General features: G+C 41.9%; 1 protein-coding gene across 1 annotated transcript in view; it reads left to right on the top strand.

Annotated features, from left to right (window-relative positions):
- Positions 1-15,431: 15,431 nt before the first annotated feature.
- Positions 15,432-18,498, top strand: part of LOC311101664 (ATP-binding cassette sub-family G member 1-like) — a gene marked incomplete at both ends in the record, with an annotated part of 33,554 nt that continues 30,487 nt past the window's right edge. Inside the window, 2 exons of the mRNA XM_084142811.1 lie at positions 15,432-15,494; positions 17,456-17,699. Of these exons, the coding sequence (XP_083998937.1) occupies positions 15,432-15,494; positions 17,456-17,699 (307 nt within the window). The remainder of the gene's footprint in view (positions 15,495-17,455; positions 17,700-18,498) is intronic.

Below are 18,498 nucleotides of genomic sequence, written 5' to 3'. Positions count from 1 at the left end.
CAGTGAATATCAAACACAGATTAAACCACAAAGACCTAGGAGGTTTTCCAATGCCTCGCAAAGAATGGCATCTATTGGTAGATCGGTAAACAAAAAACAGACATTGAATATCCCTTTGAGCATGGAGAAGTTATTAATTACACTTTGGATGGTATGTCACTACAAAGTTGCCTAACTCAGTTGACGGACAGGAAGGAAACTGCTCAGAGATTTTTGTCATGAGGCCAATTGTGACTTTAAAACATATTCCTGTTTGCATCAAGGCACTAAAGTAATACTGCAAAAAATGTGGCAAAGCAATTAACTTGTTAGGTTAGATACACAGAGACTGCATGATAGAGGAATGTACACAACACAAGGACAAGAAGAGAGGGACAGAGACAGTTTGTGAAAGTATGTCTTCCATACTTCGAAGAACTAGTCAAATGATTTAGTCAGACAGCTCTGCACTATACTTAGGCAGGCTAGCCTAGCTATACTGAACAAACATAGAAATGCAACATGCAATAATTTCAAAGATTTTACTGAGATACAGTTCATATAAGGAAATCAGTCAATTGAAATCAATTAATTAGGCCCTAATCTATGGATTTCACGAGTGAGAATACAGATATGCATCTGTTGGTCACAGATAGCTTTTAAAAAAAGTAGGGGCGTGGATCAGAAAACCAGTAGGATCTGGAGTGACCACCATTTGCCTCATGCAGTGCGACACATCTCCATCGCATAGAGTTGATCAGGCTGTTGATTGTGGCCTGTAGAATGTTGTCCCACTCCTCTTCAATGGCTATGCAAAGTTGCTGGATATTGGCGAGAACTGGAACAAGCTGTCGTACACGTCGATCCAGAGCATCCCAAACATGCTCAATGGGTGACGTCTGGTGAGTATGCAGGCCTGTCACGCCCTGGCTCTGGGGACTCTAATATGTTGAGCCAGGGTGTGTAAAGTCTATGTGTTTTGTTCTAGGTTTCACTTTCTAGTATTGTTGTTCTATGTTGGCCAGTGTGGTTCTCAATCAGAGGCAACGGGATTCAGCTGTTGCTTGTTGTCTCTGATTGAGAACCATACTTTAGCAGCCTGTTTCCCCACAGAGTTTGTGGGATCTTGTTTCTAGTCGGTTGTGTTAGACCGTGAACTGTCACGTTTTCGTTTTGTTGTTTTTGATCGTGCCTCTAATAAAGAGTATGTTTGCCTGCAACGCTGCGCCTTGGTCCTCATCTCTGTTCGACGATCGTGACAGAAGATCCCACCAAGACTGGACCAAGCAGCAAGTCCAGGAGCCATCGCCTGAGAGATCTCTAGCGGATCTCCTTCGCCTCCTCGACTGGGTCAAGCCATGTGAGGAAGAGAGGGGCTTGACGTGGAGGCAGAAGGGCGAAAGGCTGGCGAGAAGCATGGAGACCTGGTCCACGGGTAGGAGTGAAGCCCATAAATTTTTTAGGGGGGGGCTAACGCCGTGGACGACGGGGCAGCAGGAGGCCGCCAGGTTACGGGAGTCACTGGTCACCAGGGGGAAGGAGGATGTAGAGGCACGGCGAGAGGTACTGGCGTGTGTTGCCAGTCCGGTCCGGCCTGTTCCTGATCCCCACGTAGGGCCAGTGGTGTGTGTTCCCAGTACGGTCCGGCCTGTTCCTGCCACTCGCACCAAGTCTACGGTGCGCATCGCCAGCTCGGCCCGGCCTGTTCCTGCTCCCCGCACCAAGTCTGTGGTGCGCGTCGCCAGCCCAGTCCGGCCCATTCCTGCTCCCCGCACCAAGTCAGTGGTGCGTTTCGTCAGCCCTGTCCGGCCCATTCCTGCTCCCCGCACCAAGTCAGTGGTGCGCGTCGTCAGCCCTGTCCGGCCCGTTCCTGCTCCCGCACCAAGTCAGTGGTGCGCGTCGTCAGCCCGGTCCGGCCCATTCCTGCTCCCCGCACCAATTCAGTGGTGCGTTTCGTCAGCCCAGCTCGGCCCGTTCCTGCTCCCCGCACCAAGTCAGTGGTGCGCTTCGTCAGCCCGGCACGGCCCGTTCCTGCTCCCCGCACCAAGTCAGTGGTGCGCTTCGTCAGCCCGGTCCGGCCCGCTCCTGCTCCCCGCACCAAGTCAGTGGTGCGTTTCGTCAGCCCGGCTCGGCCCGCTCCTGCTCCCCACACCAAGCCAGTGGTGTGCGTCGTCAGTCCGGCACGGCCCGTGCCTGTTCCACCGGTGGCTGGTCCGGCACCGGTCAGATGCTTCACGCCGGAGCTAGAGCAATCCGCTCCACCAGTGTGCAGTCCAGCTCCGGCCAGCGGGGCCAGACCGGACCAGGGGTACTTTGGGGGGTTGGAGAGGGAGCGGGGATCAGGCCCGGAGCCGGATCCGCCGCCTAAGCGGAGTGCCCACCCGGTCCCTCCCCTGTGGTATTTGGTGGGCGCGGTCGGAGTCCGCGCCTTTAGGGGGTGGTACTGTCACGCCCTGGCTCTGGGGACTCTAATATGTTGAGCCAGGGTGTGTAAAGTCTATGTGTTTTGTTCTAGGTTTCACTTTCTAGTATTGTTGTTCTATGTTGGCCAGTGTGGTTCTCAATCAGAGGCAACGGGATTCAGCTGTTGCTTGTTGTCTCTGATTGAGAACCATACTTTAGCAGCCTGTTTCCCCACAGAGTTTGTGGGATCTTGTTTCTAGTCGGTTGTGTTAGACCGTGAACTGTCACGTTTTCGTTTTGTTGTTTTTGATCGTGTCTCTAATAAAGAGTATGTTTGCCTGCAACGCTGCGCCTTGGTCCTCATCTCTGTTCGACGATCGTGACAAGGCCATGGAAGAACTGGGACATTTTCAGCTTCCAGGAATTGTGTACAGATCCTTGTGACATGGGGCTGTGCATTGACCATGCTGAAACATGAGGTCATGGAAGCGGATGAATGGCACGACAATGGGCCTCAGGATGTCGTCATGGTGGTCGTGGTCCTCTGTAGCTCAGCTGGTAGAGCACGGCGCTTGTAACGCCAAGGTAGTGGGTTCGATCCCCGGGACCACCCATACACAAAAATGTATGCACGCACGACTGTAAGTCGCTTTGGATAAAAGCGTCTGCTAAATGGCATATTATTATTATTATTATTATGGTATCACTGCATTTAAATTGCCATCGATAAAATACAATTGTGTTCATTGTTCATAGCTTATGCCTGCCCATACCATAACCCGGCAGACGTAAGAAGACACATGAGGTTGTTGTAGGAGCGGGGAAAAAATGGCGACGAACATCTACGAAGCTAGCTAGCACATTGAGGACATTGTCTGAGGCGCCCATTTTCTCGGTAGAAACGTTGAGTTATCGGAGTTTGCAGTATGTTGTTATCCAGCCAGCCGCTAGTGGTCGCTATTTACCTGTCTTGACGGATCCACTATCTTCTGGAGGACTTTAAAGGCTAGTGTACATATTTTCCAAGACGTTGAAAAATCCGTATTTTCCGGACGTTGAAATCATGCTCATTTTTGGTTCTGAATGAAAGTTGGAAATACGTATTTTCCAGACCTTGAAAATATGTATTTTCCTGATGTTGAAATCAAGCTCATTTTTGGTTTGAATATAAGTTGAAAATACATAATTTATAGATGTCTATGTTAGGGCCAAATCAAGGCTGGTCCAGACCAGACAAAATTTGAACCAAACACAGACGTCTATGATTGGTTCAGATTTGGACCGGACGAAAAACCTATGTCCGTGGATGTGGAAATCAAGGCCAGTCCGGACTGCACCAAAAAAAAGAAGTCCAAAAGGCATCAGCCCGTGCTTCCTGAGGTGTAGTCTGCAGTGTTGCCTGAAATGTAATTTTATGAATGCCCATCTATGTGGTAAGCCTACCGTTTGTAAAACACAAAAAAAAGACGTCTGGACAGGACCAAAGAAAGAAGTCCAAAAGATGTCTGCTCGTGCTTACTGGGGTGTAGCCAACCACATCAGCCTACAATAGAATGTTATGAATGCCCATCCATGTGCTAGGCCCAGGCTGTTGCATTGGCTTTATTAGTCCTGATTCCTGTTGGTAGAGCATGGCGCTTGCAACGCCAGGGTTGTGGGTTCGTTTCCCACGGGGGGCCAGTATGAAAAAATGTTTGCACTCACTAACTGTAAGTCGCTCTGGATAAGAGCGTCTGCTAAATGACTAAAATGTAAATGTAAAATAACCCCATCGCCACCATGGGGCACTCTGTTCACAATGTTGACATCAGCAAACCGCTCGCCCACACAACGCCATACACATGGTTTGCGGTTGGACGTACTGCCAAATTCTCTAAAATGACGTTTGAGGCAGTTTATGGTAGAGAAATTAACATTACATTTTCTGGCAACAGCTCTGGTGGACATTCCTGCAGTCAGCATGCCAATTGCACGCTCCCTCAAAACTTGAGACATCTGTGGTATTGTGTTGTGTGACAAAACTGCACATTTTAGAGTGGCCTTTTATTGTCCTTAGAAAAAGGTGTACCTGTGTAATGATCATGCTGTTTCATCAGCTTCTTGATATGCCACACCTATCAGGTGGATGGATTATCTTGGCAACAGAGACATGCTCATTAATAGGGATGTAAACAAATTTGTGCACACAATTTGAGAGAAATAAGCTTTTAGCGCGTATGGAAAATGTTTGGGATCTTTTATTTCAGATCATGAAACATGGGACCAACACTTTACATGTAGCGTTTATATTTTTGTTCAGTGTAAATAGGATGACTAAAGACAGTACAGTATCAGGAGCACAGAGAACATTGTCTGGATGTTTGGCTGCTACTGCCTGAGCAGAGATGAGATGATGACTTTAAGGAATGAAAAATAACAAAGTCATCAAATAAAAACGAAGTAATATACACAACTGAAATATTTTATTATTTCATAGTAATTTCCTATTTTTCTATTGATGTCTACCCAATGTGGACCAGACAGAGACAATGGAATATTTTCAATGTTTTGGCAATTGGCGAAAATAAAAGCTATGCAAGTTGAGTCCCACCTAGTCGACAGATATATAGGAGACCTCATGAGCTGTCCTAAACAGTTGAGTTACCAGCAGGTGTCTTGATATAGAAAAAGGCAGCGAGTCAGTGGTTCCTGCGCCATAGACAGGCAATTGCTTTGGAGTTTGATATTTCTATATGATCAACCCATCTAGACCCACATGCAACAGTATCTCTTGTGCTTTTGACAATGATTTCACCTGAGGCCTAATTTAAGGGAGATCGGGGCATGTTGTCACACTTTTCACTTAAGTGTAGATTTCTTAGCATTGGTATATCAATTAAGACCAATTTAAATATTGATGAATAGATCAAGGTCTTACCTAAGATTTAGCACTTTTACTTTTCTCATAAGTTATTGCAAAATTAAGTTATTACTGATAGAATACACTCTGAGCAGTTGTGGCAACTTGCCATGTAGTGGGTATGGGGCAAGCTGTCACAATGTTATCTGTGCTTTTAGTGCCAACAGTTCAAGCATTACTCATCACTTGATACTATTTGAAGTAAGAATATTCTAAAAAAAAGCTGAACTACATGATTGCAAGTATATCTAATTTCACTGCTTATTGGAGATAATTACACTTTATTGTGGTAAGTCCTTAAAAATGAACACGATAATAAATGACAATGTCAACGTTTCTTTATTAAAACATATTAGAACAAAACATGAATAATTTAAAAAGCTGTGTGTTTGTGGTGTGTGTGTGTGTGGAGTGTGAGCGAGCACGTGTATAGCCTACATTTCTGTAGGGTATGTTGTAAAACAACAAAATGATTAAAATACAGTAGTGTGAAAAAGTGTTTGCCCCCTTCATGATTTGTTTGTCACACTTAAATGTTTCAGATCATCAAACCAATTTAAATATTAGTCAAAGATAACACAAGTAAACACAAAATGCAGTTTTGAAATGAAGGTTGTTATTATTATTAAGGGAAAACAAAATCCAAACCCACATGGCCCTGTGTGAAAAAGTGATTGCCCCCTACAACCTAATAACTGGTTGGGCCACCCTTAGCAGCAACAACTGCAATCAAGCGTTTGCGATAACTTGCAATGAGTCTTTTACAGCGCTGTGGAGGAATTTTGGCCCACTCATCTTTGCAGAATTGTTGTAATTCAGCCACATTGGAGGGTTTTTGAGAATGAACTGCCTTTTTAAGGTCATGCCATAGCATCTCAATAGGATTCAGGTCAGGACTTTGACTAGGCCACTCCAAAGTCTTCATTTTGTTTTTCTTCAGCCATTCAGAGGTGGACTTGCTGGTGTGTTTTGGATCATTGTCCTGCTGCAGAACCCAAGTTCACTTCAGCTTGTGGTCACGAACGGATGGCCGGACATTCTCCTTCAGGATTTTTTGGTAGACAGCAGAATTCATGGTTCCATTTATCACAGCAAGTCTTCCAGGTCCTGAAGCAGCAAAACAGGCCCTGACCATCACACTACCACCACCATATTTTACTGTTGGTATGATGTTCTTTTTCTGAAATGCAGTGTTACTTTTACGCCAGATGTAATGGGACACACACCTTCCAAAAAGTTCAACTTTTGTCTCGTCAGTCCACAGAGTATTTTGCCAAAGGTATTGGGGATCATCAAGATGTTTTCTGGCAAAAATGAGACGAGCATTAATGTTATTTTTGCTCAGCAGTGGTTTTCGTCTTGGAACTCTGCCATGCAGGCCATTTTTGCCCACTCTCTTTCTTATGGTGGAGTCCCCGGGACCACCCATACACAAAAAAAAATTATGCACGCATTACTGTAAGTCGCTTTGGATAAAAGCGTCTGCTAAATGGCATATTATTATTATTATTATTATTATATTATTATATTATTATGAACACTGACTTTAACTGAGGCAAGTGAGGCCTGCAGCTCTTTGGATGTTGTTGTGGGGTCTTTTGTGACCTCTTGGATGAGTCGTCGCTGCGCTCTTGGGGTAATTTTGGTCGGCCGGCCACTCCTGGGAAGGTTCACCACTGTTCCATGTTTTCGCCATTTGTGGATAATGGCTCTCCCTGTGGTTCGCTGGAGTCCCAAAGCTTTTGAAATGGCTTTATAACCTTTTCCAGACTGATGGATCTCAATTACTTTCTTTCTCATTTGTTCCTGAATTTCTTTGGATCTCGGCATGATGTCTAGCTTTTGAGGATCTTTTGGTCTACTTCACTTTGTCAGGCAGGTCCTATTTAAGTGATTCCTTGATTGAGAACAGGTGAGGCAGTAATCAGGCCTGGGTGTGGCTAGAGGAATTGAACTCAGGTGTGATAAACCACAGTTGAGTTGTGTTATAACAGGGGGGGGCAAACACTTTTTCACACAGGGCCATGTAGGTTTGGATTTTGTTTTCCCTTCATAATAACAACCTTCATTTCAAAACTGCATTTTGTGTTTACTTGTGTTATCTTTGACTAATATTTAAATGTGTTTGATGATCTGAAACATTTAAGTGTGACAAACATGCAAACAAATAAGAAATCAGGAAGGGGGCAAACACTTTTTCACACCACTGTAAATACATACTGGCCTTTAAGAACATGTTAGGCCTTAATTCATAAATCTGTGTGTGTGTGTGTGTGAGAGAGAGAGAGAGAGATGTGTGTGTGTGTGTGAGAGAGAGAGATGTGTGTGTGTGAGAGAGAGAGAGAGTAAGAGTTTTCACATTAGCTAAAGGTGAGCCTTCAGTCGCATGCAATTGATATGCAGGGAAGAGGCTTCAATAGGTTTCACATGTGACAACATGTCCCGAAGTCAGTGTGACAAAATGCCTCGACCAGACTTTCATGACAAATGCCCCTGCCCTGAGCACAAAGCTTGACACAGCCATTCAAACTTAACTTAAAATCATGTGGTCCTCTGTAGCTCAGCTGGTAGAGCACGGCGCTTGTAACGCTAAGGTAGTGGGTTCGATCCCCGGGACCACCCATACACAAAAATGTATGCACGCATGACTGTAAGTCGCTTTGGATAAAAGCGTCTGCTAAATGGCATATTATTATTATCATATTATTATAGTTGACCCTCGCATTATTGTGGCATACTGTGTATTTTTTGCGGTTTCTTGTTGACCAAACATTTATTGCAAAAATAAGATTTCAAAATGTTACATTTGGGTATGAAAAACCCAAAAGTTGTCCTCTTCTCAGTGTTTTGACCTAGACTGTTGATAGGAAAACCAATATATTCTGTGTTTATATTTATATACAGAAAGCTACTCAATATTGTGCTCATTCTTTTCACAAAAATAATGCTGTGTTACTGTACTGTTACACTACCAAGTTCAAAAGCAAATAGAGCCCAACAAGTGTGACAGCATTGTTTTCATTTGTCCTAATGACAATTCTTGCTCAGCAGCTGCATTATGTATTGAAGCATTCTGTTACAACGAAATTATATTACAATCACACTATGAAACAAACTGTATGAACAGTAAAAAGTATTTTATTGTATTTTAACTAATACAGTCAGATAATGAACGAAATACAATGAATCAAATGTATTGTCACAAATATAAGAGTTCACAAGGAAAAAGCTTCAAACATTTCCTTCACACCAGTAATATCTATGAACAACAAACTTGAAAGTTATTTTAATCGTATGCATAGGGCTGCCAGACAGAATCTGGGTCAGTGAATTGTTATTGTCCTGGAACTCCACAATGCCGGGCATGGCGTTACAACCATCAAACTAGAGCTGCTTTGACTTCTCTAATCCAATTAAAGACAATACTAGGCAGAGATGCATTATATGTTCACTATTTTGATATGAAATGGGATCCTCATAGCGGTTAAAGTATAGGTTAATATTCCTAGTTCCCAAATGCACTCTGATAAAAGAAAGGTCACATATTTTTACGTTTTTGAAAAGGACACAGAATTTGGCTCCAGATTGTTTATATTGATCTCCTGCAGTCATATATCATGTCAGGTTAGAATCGCAACGCACAGCATCTGCATAATGAGGGGTTAGAGTCACATGTTATACTTGATTTTTCAATCCTTTAATATGATGCTTTATCCATTTTCCGGCATTATTCCAGACCTGGGTCAAAAATATTTATGAAATACTTGAGTTGTCCTTGATTTGGCTCAGCTGGTACAATTGAACCAATAGAGTAGTCCCAAATGTGCAAACTCCTAAATCACACACACCAAGTTTTTGAAAGTATTTTAGAAATATGCTTGATACAGGTCTGCATCATGACACACACTATAGTACCTTAATCTGTGTGGGCAGCCATGGTAGCCAACCATGTACTCCTGGGCATAGCAGTACTTGCGGCAAGCCCCTCTGTAGCCACAGGTCCAGCCCTGAACCTCTGTGTCATCAGCTGTAAGAAAAATAGAACAAAGATGTATTTTCAAAACTTCACTGGAATGAATGGAAGTGCCCCTTCATAACCAACATGTTGAGTTCTTGTATTGTGAGTGATGCCACTCTGTTAATCTTGAAGTGTACAATACCTTGCACTGCTGTCAGCAGCAGCAGAACTAGCATGGCCAAACCCAGTCTCCTCATTCTGTTTCTTCAATAAACCCCTGACTCCTCAGGCACTGTGCCTGCCTCCGTTGAGGCTGCATTATATACATAATTTCACCTCCCAAGGGGAGGAGTTATGGGAGTTAACGGAATCAACAATAATCACCAATAACACTCAGCGAGAGAGAGAGCCTGGCCCACTGACTTGTGGGGAGGGGATGAGGCACCTGACCCGGCCTAACCCTTCCACTGTTGCATGTACTCAGAGCAGTGGAGCTGGGGCAAATAGTGTCAAGGGCATCCAGTAGCCCTTTCCTGCAGTCAAATGACCTAGTGGCCTCATGGGTGGAAAGTTATTAATATGTTTCATAATTTCATAATTAATAAACATTTGTTTCTTTATTTTACGCTGAAAATCCGGTGTTTTTATACTGAACAAAAATGTAAATGCAACATGCAACAATTTCAACAATTTTACTGAGTTACAGTTCATAGGAAATCAGTCAATTAAAATAAATAAATTAGGCCCTAATCTATGGATTTCACATGACTGGGCAGGGGCACAGCCATGGGTGGGCCTGGGAGGGCATAGGCCCACCCACTGGGGAGCCAGGCCCAGCCAATCAGAATGAGTTTTTCCCCACAAAGGGCTTTATTACAGACAGAAATGCTCCTGTTTCATCAGCTCTCCGGGTGGCTGGTCTCAGACGATCCTGCAGGTAAAGAAGCCGGATGTGGAGGTCCTGGGCTGGCGTAGTTACATGTGGTCTGCGGTTTTGAGGCCGGTTGGACAAAATGCTCACCAACAGGGATGTAAATAAATGTGTGCACAACATTTTTGAGAAATAAGCTTTTTGTGCGTATGGAACATTTCTGGGATATTTGATTTCAGCTCATGAAACATGGGATCAACACTTTACATGTTGCGTTTATATTTTTGTTCAGTATATGTCAAACGGTTTTGTTATATTTCAGACTTCTGTGATGTTTATAAAGTGTGATATTGGGATGCAAACTCAAAATGGAATACATTTAAACTCTATATCTGACTTGGTACAGGTGTCTTCTTTACTTTCAAGCCCATAACCATGTGTGTAAGGTGTATAATTTTGTTTCAAAGTAGATTTGTTTAAGACTACCAAGAAACATTCTGTGTGACCCTGATTTAGCCCTACAGTAAAATGTTTTAACTTAATTGTCATGGATGGTCTGGTATCTGGCAGTGGCTTGTATTCATGGTCGCCAAGGTAAGCCAGGCTTCTCCAAAAACTGTATCAAAAAATACATAAATAAATTTTTTAAAAGTATATTTTGTCTCTCTGTGTTTTATAATTTTCCCTCAATTCGCGAGAGGCTGAATGTATCTCACAGGAGAAAGCATCTGAGCGAGCGAAACAGCGGCCCCTCTGTCTCTCTACGTGTAGGCCATCTATCTGATACTGTCTGGTCTGAAACGAGTATGACATTGTTGCCACCTGTAGCTTTGAATGCAACGGAAGCCAGCGAGCATTTGGCCTCCCTTGACAAAAAAAGTATAAAATAATTGCCAATCATCATTGAGCTAAACAGAGCTAGCTCAACTGTGAATGGTCCTGGCGGGAAAAAAGTGTCAAGGGAAGCCAGCTTGGATTTGGCGTCTCTCCTATCAAATCGCTTTGAGAGCATACATCATTAACAGAAACAACTTAAATTGTTGCATCTAGTTGTGTTGGCCCTTTCCTAAATTAGCCATGGATGGAGATGTGGACTTGTGGTTTTACTTAATTCTCCATACTGGCCAATGATTATAATGGCGATTCTGATCCAACCATTAATTCATACATTGTTGTGCCCCTGGCCTGAGAGGATGGAAGTTCAATATGTACAGTAGCTAGATGTAGAAGGCGTGTACTGTATGACAGAGTGATAGACCGTTTTGTCAACATGAAAGACAGGAGGATGGTATTGGCATTTCTCTACAGGTAGGGTGAGTCAACATGTTTTTCTACTTGCAGGAAGACGCGCATACACACATGCGCAAACAGAAATCAGAAACATGGACAGCCACATCATATTTAGCTAATTTTGATTTTACTAAATAGTTGTTGGTATCTTTTAGTTGTCACTGTATTAGACTAAGCAGAGGCGATTTGATGATGTTGAAGTTGATGAAATGGTGCTGGAAAAGTGGAGGTAGCTCCTGTTTTCTTTGCGACTTGCGGTAACTGTGGTTCTAAATCAATAGTTGTTTAATGGTCCAAAAATTTCGGAAACATTAACTTGCTTAACCATGCTGTAGGTCATGTAACTGTCTGTTACATGCAATATGTGTCGTGGACTTCACCAGATAGAAGTTGCTATCCGGTTTTGTGATAAAACAAAGGTGTGGTTGAATTTATTCTGCCACTGTCTTCTTATTGTCTTGGCTTTTAGGCCTATATATCACGGTCGCAAAGTATATGAATTAACAGGAAACAATGCAATAAGACGGGGGGAATACCAGCACCGCTACTGGTATCTGGTGCTGTGAATCATTATGTTAGTGCAAACATTAAATGAAAGTAATACACACAGTTTTTACTATCTGTCTAGGGCCTGAATTCAATCAGAACAAGCGTTAACCGGTGATACAGACACACGCATAGTGGATGTTTTGGTGGTGTTGGAGTGGTGAAATCGGTGAGCAGCTGCTCTTGTGATCAATGTCACGAAGCCACACCCGCCCCACTCGCGTTATAAGTCCAGTACAAGTGTAGGCTATATATAAATAATTACGCTCAAAGTGAAATAAATTACAGAAAATAATGAGGATTTCTATCATCCTAATCGAGGTGTAGATTACATCTCACATTCCAGTGTTCGAATTTGTAAACAAGGCTGCATGGGATTTCTGTTCATGTGACTCCGTGCAGCCAATGGCAATGTATGTCCGCTTTAGTATTATTACCTGGAGCCACTAAAACCGGAGCCAATTGTGGATTTGACCGCAATTCCACCTACACCGTCAAAACAAACACTATGCGTATGTCGGCTAAAGCAGATGATTGAATAGAGCCTTAGTACAACACTATAAACTGATAACACTTGTAATGCCCCCTATCTTATGTTCAGAACCTTTGATTGTGCATTCATTGGGGTTTCACACATCTTTCACACCCAGTCATTTATTCAAAATCAAAGTTTTCTGTGAAATACCATGAGAACATTTTGTTTCTTCACCAATACATCAGATAATGATGGGTTCACCATTTAGTCATTTAAAGTACCATTTAACCCAATATAATTAACTGTATAGCCTCTGTTATTCCTCCAGTAAACAATGGCCAGCCTTCACCAGGTTGGGCTGGCAAGATATATTTTGCCCATGTAACAATGGGTATATTTGTTTGCTAATTGCAATCACCATCCTATGATACTTGTGCTTATGAGCATCTGTTTTAGGTATTTAATAATGTAGGGCCTACACAGTCTTTGGCATCAACACCTATCATCCTCTTTTTAATTCTTCATTTTCTTCATCATCTTGAATGAGTGTGAGACTCAAGACATGACAAAATACACAGGCTACAATGGTTGTGAAGAGGAGGACCTAAAGACTGTTATCAATTTGATCAATACTGCTGTGATCAATTTGACTTGTACTGTAGGCTATTTTGTGTTCAAGCATTTTTGTTTTCCCAGAATAAAATAAAATCTCTATACCAAATAGGGAGAAATGATACAGTGTTAGTTTTGTCTTTTGTAGATCCAATGTTTGCTGATGATCACTACACCTCTTTTTCTGTTGTTGGACATTTGAGCCAAAATACCTGATTAGCTTTCATTTGCTTTATGTCACCTAGCTTGCAAAACCCATATTTGGATATGGAGCATAAGTGAAATAAGATAGGATTTATACTAAATATGAATAGTCCCAAATCTGTCTCATGGTAGTCCCTCTTTATTCTATCACCAGTTCTTAGGATAGTTTCACGTTCATATCTGAGAGTCACTGCAGATTTCAACATAACAATAAACAGGTGTAGCTGTGGAGAACTATGCACAGCCTTGTCAGCAGAAATGTACTATTCAGGACCCATCGCAGGCAGCAGTAGCATCAGCAGCAGAGGCCCATGACTGGCTGCCTCTTCCACATGCACAGCCCCCCCAGTGAGGGGTAGAGCACTGCTACAAAATAGGCCCTTTACAACTGTATTAGCAGCCTACACATCCCTGACATTGTGGTTACTCCTAATATTTGACTTAGAATTTTCATTCTGAATTAAAATCTACATTATGAACAGTTTTTGCTAAATACAAAGACCGCTTGTTAAAAAAATAAATATTATAAGCATTAAGATTAACAATATTATAATTATGTTCCATCCCTGAACAAAAATATAACGCAACATGTAAAGTGTTGGTCCCATGTTTCATGAGCTGAAATGAAAGATCCCAGACATTTTCCATATGCACAAAAAGCTTATTTCTCTCAAATGTTGCGCACAAATCTGTTTACATCCCTGTTAGTGAGCATTTCTCCTTTGCCAAGATAATCCATCCACCTAACAGGTGTGGCATATCAAGAAGATGAATAAACAGCATGATCATTACACAGGTGCACCTTGTGCTGGGGACAATAAAAGGCCACTCTAAAAAGTGCAGTTTTGTCGCACAACACAATGTGACAGATGTCTCAAGTTTTGAGGGAGCTTGCAATTGGCATGCTGTCAGCAGGAATGTCCACCAGAGCTGTTGCCAGAGAATTGAATGTTCATTTCTCTACCATAAGCCGCCTCCAACATCGTTTTAGAGAATTTGGCAGTACATCCAACCGGCCTCACAACTGCAGACCACGTGTAACCACACCAGCCCAGGACCTCCACATCCTGCATCTTCACCTGTGGGATCGTCTGAGACCAGCCACCCGGACAGCTGATAAAACTGAGGACTATTTCTGTCTGTAATATAGCCCTTTTGTGGGGAAAAACGTATTCTGATTGGCTGGGCCTTGCTCCCCAGTGGGTGGGCCAGTCTCCCAAGTGGGTGGGCATATGCCCTCGCAGGCCAACCCATGGCTGTGCCTCTGCCCAGTCATGTGAAATCAATAGATTAGGGCCTAATGAATTTATTTCAATTTACTGATTTCCTTATATGAACTGTAACTAGTTTGAATTGTTGCATGTTGCGTTTATATGTTTGTTTAGTATAGTTGCAGTCCCTGGTATAAATATTAATGAACACTAGGCAAACATGATTGCTGAGATGGTTGTTTGCACAACTATCCACAAGAGGGAGTGTTAAGATTACTGTCCTCAATTCTAAACCTGTTGACTGACCTGGGAGCCCTGTTCCCCATAATAACAAATAACATTTTTGTCCATGAAAAATATATTATATAGCCTATCACAAGAGAACACAACATGAATGTTACCTATAGTCTTAGGGTTATCCTTTCCTATGTGATATTACATGGGAATATCATCAAAACCATAATTTATATGTTTTTTTTATAACAATTTCCCTTCCCCATCTTGCGCAGTTATCACATTTTCCTTAGTAGCTGAGGAACGTTCAACTCCGTTCTCTTGAGGCAGAGTTTAGTAGGCCTATTGATAATTGGTCGAGTGATTTGATATCAACAACATTGAGTGGCCATCTGTTGATTGGCCTACCCCACTGGGCACAGTCTATTCCACATTCCTTGAACAGTAACCTGGAGAGAGGCGAGCATCTTTGTGCACGGTTGCTCCTTCCACCCGTAGACTTCCAGTCGCCGCCGTTCCGGTCTGTGACGTCACATTCTTAACACGGTGGCTGGTTGTGCGCTTCTAAGGAATAGGCTACTGATTTCGTCCTGGCACAGGGCAGCAAGACACGCGGGAGAGAACATAACTAGGAAGAGTGAACACCTTTTTTAGGAGCTCAGCGCACACAAAGCGGCGATGCAACAGACGTGTGCAGGTTTTTAGGTGGGATATTTTTGTCCATTTATTGAAAAAAGTTTGGAGGGGGAATGGCATGTCTTATGGCAGCCTATTCTGTAAATAACGCCACTGTCACTAACTCCATCATAATGGTAAGACAACTCACTTATTCATTAAAAATGAAAATGTGATTGTGTCAATGTATTGTGATAATATTGATCCTTTTATTTAACCAGGCAAGTTGATTAAGAACAAATGTTTATTTACAATGACGGCATGGCAAGTTGTGCATTTCTTTCAGTGCATTTCTTTAAATGTCTGATCAGCATTTTGTTATCAGTTCTGCTTGTTCATCATAATGTCCAAAATTGTTCATCATAATAGGCAGCCTAGATGAGAAGATGAACTGTGATAACCCCTCTCCAAATGATTGAAATGCATTATGATTGCGTTAATACTATGTGGGAAATACTTTAATAGAGGTTTTGCGTTTTCAAATCATGGTAATTACAATAAGGATAACAATATTTGCTGATTTATTAGGCAACATGATAATATAAATCTGCAAGTTTTTCATTTAGGCAGTTTTGTTTAATCTGATGGCCATAAATGCTGGGTTAAAAACAACCCAATTTGGGTTATTTGGTAACCCAGCACTGGGTAAATATTGGACAAACACATGCTGGGTTATTTTGACCCAGCCAGTTGGGTTGTGTGAATAAGCCAACATGTTGGGTTGTTGGGATTACCCAAACATGGGTTAATTTAACCATCAGTTGGGTATCTTTTACTTTCATACTGGGTTGACCTAGCAGCTGTTTAAAAAAAAATGTAATCCCTAGGTTATTTTCAGGAGGTGTGGCTTATTAGCGTGTGGCTTTCAGATAGAGCTTATTAATGGCCACCCGTGAGAGTAAATGTCATTCCTGTTTACCATGTTAAGTTTACATACAGCAAATACAAAATGTTCCTTAAAATGTTTATCATTTTACACATTCTTCTAGAATATTACGATTATTTATTACATATTATAATAAGGTGGTATCTATCCCAACAGTGTGATTTGTATAGGCCTTTAGCGAACTCATACACTAATGTAAGCCTCATGGAAGCTATTGTACATATCGCAATAACCCGGCATCAACAACCCAACCTTGCTCTTTTTAAAGAAAACAACCCAACAAAGTGACCCAACGCCTGCAACCCAGCAGTTGGGTCAACCAAACAACCCAGCATTTTTTTGTGAATGAACCATAGATTGAATGACTGCCGTCTTTCTTCAATAATCAATATTGAATTAATCAATTTGCATATGTAGTTAACACATACCATGTAGTTCATCAGTATCAGGCTAATTATTGCATAGCTGTTGTTTTTCTTTGTGCGCAGAGTAAGCTTTGTCCGATAGTAACCCCGCCATTCTGCATATAGATAGAAACAGATTAGGTGACTCTGTAGTAGCCTGCAGTAGCCTAGTAGCCTGCAGTAGCCTAGTAGCCTGCAGTAGCCTAGTAGCCTGCAGTAGCCTAGTAGCCTGCAGTAGCCTAGTAGCCTGCAGTAGCCTATGCCAATATGCACTTTGTCTAAATCATATTCTGAAAGGTGAAATTATCGAAAATGTACATGCACAGTGTGTCATATCAATTCATTGTGTTATAAAATATCTTTATTGTGTTCAAGTTTGATTGTTGTCTACAGTCTGGGATCTTTTCAGTGGTCAAATTACAATTATTGACCTTGATTCTTGAAGAACATAACTTATAAAAGCCTCAGGCTCAGCACAACTGTCTTGGTCTATCATAACCCAAAGTATATGTTTTTTTTACTCCATTGTTTACGAATATCAAGATCGTAAACAACAATGTATAGCCTCAAATGTTTGAACCTATCATTTGGATGTCATAGACTGTCATTCCTTGCATCACAAGCATTGGTTACATTTTCTTAGTCTCATCCCTCAACTCTGTATATCAAAACAAGTGGCGAGGCTGCCATTTTTTCAATTCCCAGTTTTAATGGTGTAACCTACCCCACTTTGTTTGCTAACTTTTTGCTAATTAAATCATTTTATACCCCAAACCACCTGTTTTACCTCTCTCTCCATCATCACCAGAACACCAATGGGCCTCCTGATCTGATGCTGGACCCCAGGACTGTATGTGTATCTATCGATGAGGTGGTATCCAATCATGTGAGCAGTCAACAGACTCCATTATTACACGGGCATCTCAAGAAAGTGGAGAACAGTCTAACTGAAGCCCAACGTTTTTCCTACCTGCCACGTCGACCAGCAGTTAACATTGAATTCAAAGATGTCTGCTATTCAGTTCCCGAGGGACCATGGTGGAGAAAGAAAGGTGGGTGCATTATAGGCGTTTCTCAGGAATCGTATTTATCAAATCACATTTTATTTGTCACATCCTTCGTAAACAACAGGTGTAGACTAACAGTAAAATGCTTACAGGCCCTTCCCATCAATGCAGAGAGAAAAATAGAACAATAATAGAAAGATAGTAACACGAGGAATAAATACACAATGAGTAAGGATAACTTGGCTATATACACGGGGTACCAGTTCTGAGTCGATGTGCAGGGGTACGAGGTAATTAAGGTAGATATTTACATATAGGTAGGGGTAAAATGACTAGGCAAAAGGATAGATAATAAGCAGTAGTAGCAGCAGCGTATGTTATGAGTCAAAAGAGTGTAAAGGGGGGTCAATGCAGATAGTCCGGGTAGCTATTTGGTTAAAGTTGCACTATGCAGAAATCACTCCGCCATTTCCTGGTTGCTAAAACTCTAATAGTTCGCCTAATTTCAATTTATGTGACAAAATAAGCTAGTATAGTGTAGAGAATCATTGTACCATCTAAGCCGCTGTTGAATATATTTCCCATAACCAAAAATATTATTGTTTCAGCTGTCTGAAACTGGTGTACAAAACCGAAAGTAAAAGACGCAAAAAAAACGGGAAGCATAGAAATAGCGCACATAGAACAGATCTAACGCTTCTTAGACTTGCTATCAAGTAGAATGATAGATCTATAACTCATATTTCTATGTGAGTTTGGTCGGGTTGCCCAAAAAGTTACATGTTGCCACTTGAACTATTTAGCAGTCTTATAGCGTGGGGGTGTAGAAGCTGTTCAGGGTCCT

Source organism: Coregonus lavaretus (assembly GCF_964263955.1).
Source record: "Coregonus lavaretus genome assembly, chromosome: 26".
NCBI classification, from domain to species: Eukaryota; Metazoa; Chordata; class Actinopteri; order Salmoniformes; family Salmonidae; genus Coregonus; species Coregonus lavaretus.
The sequence above is the reverse complement of the archived record's forward strand: the minus strand, read 5'-3'. Positions and strand labels throughout refer to the sequence as shown.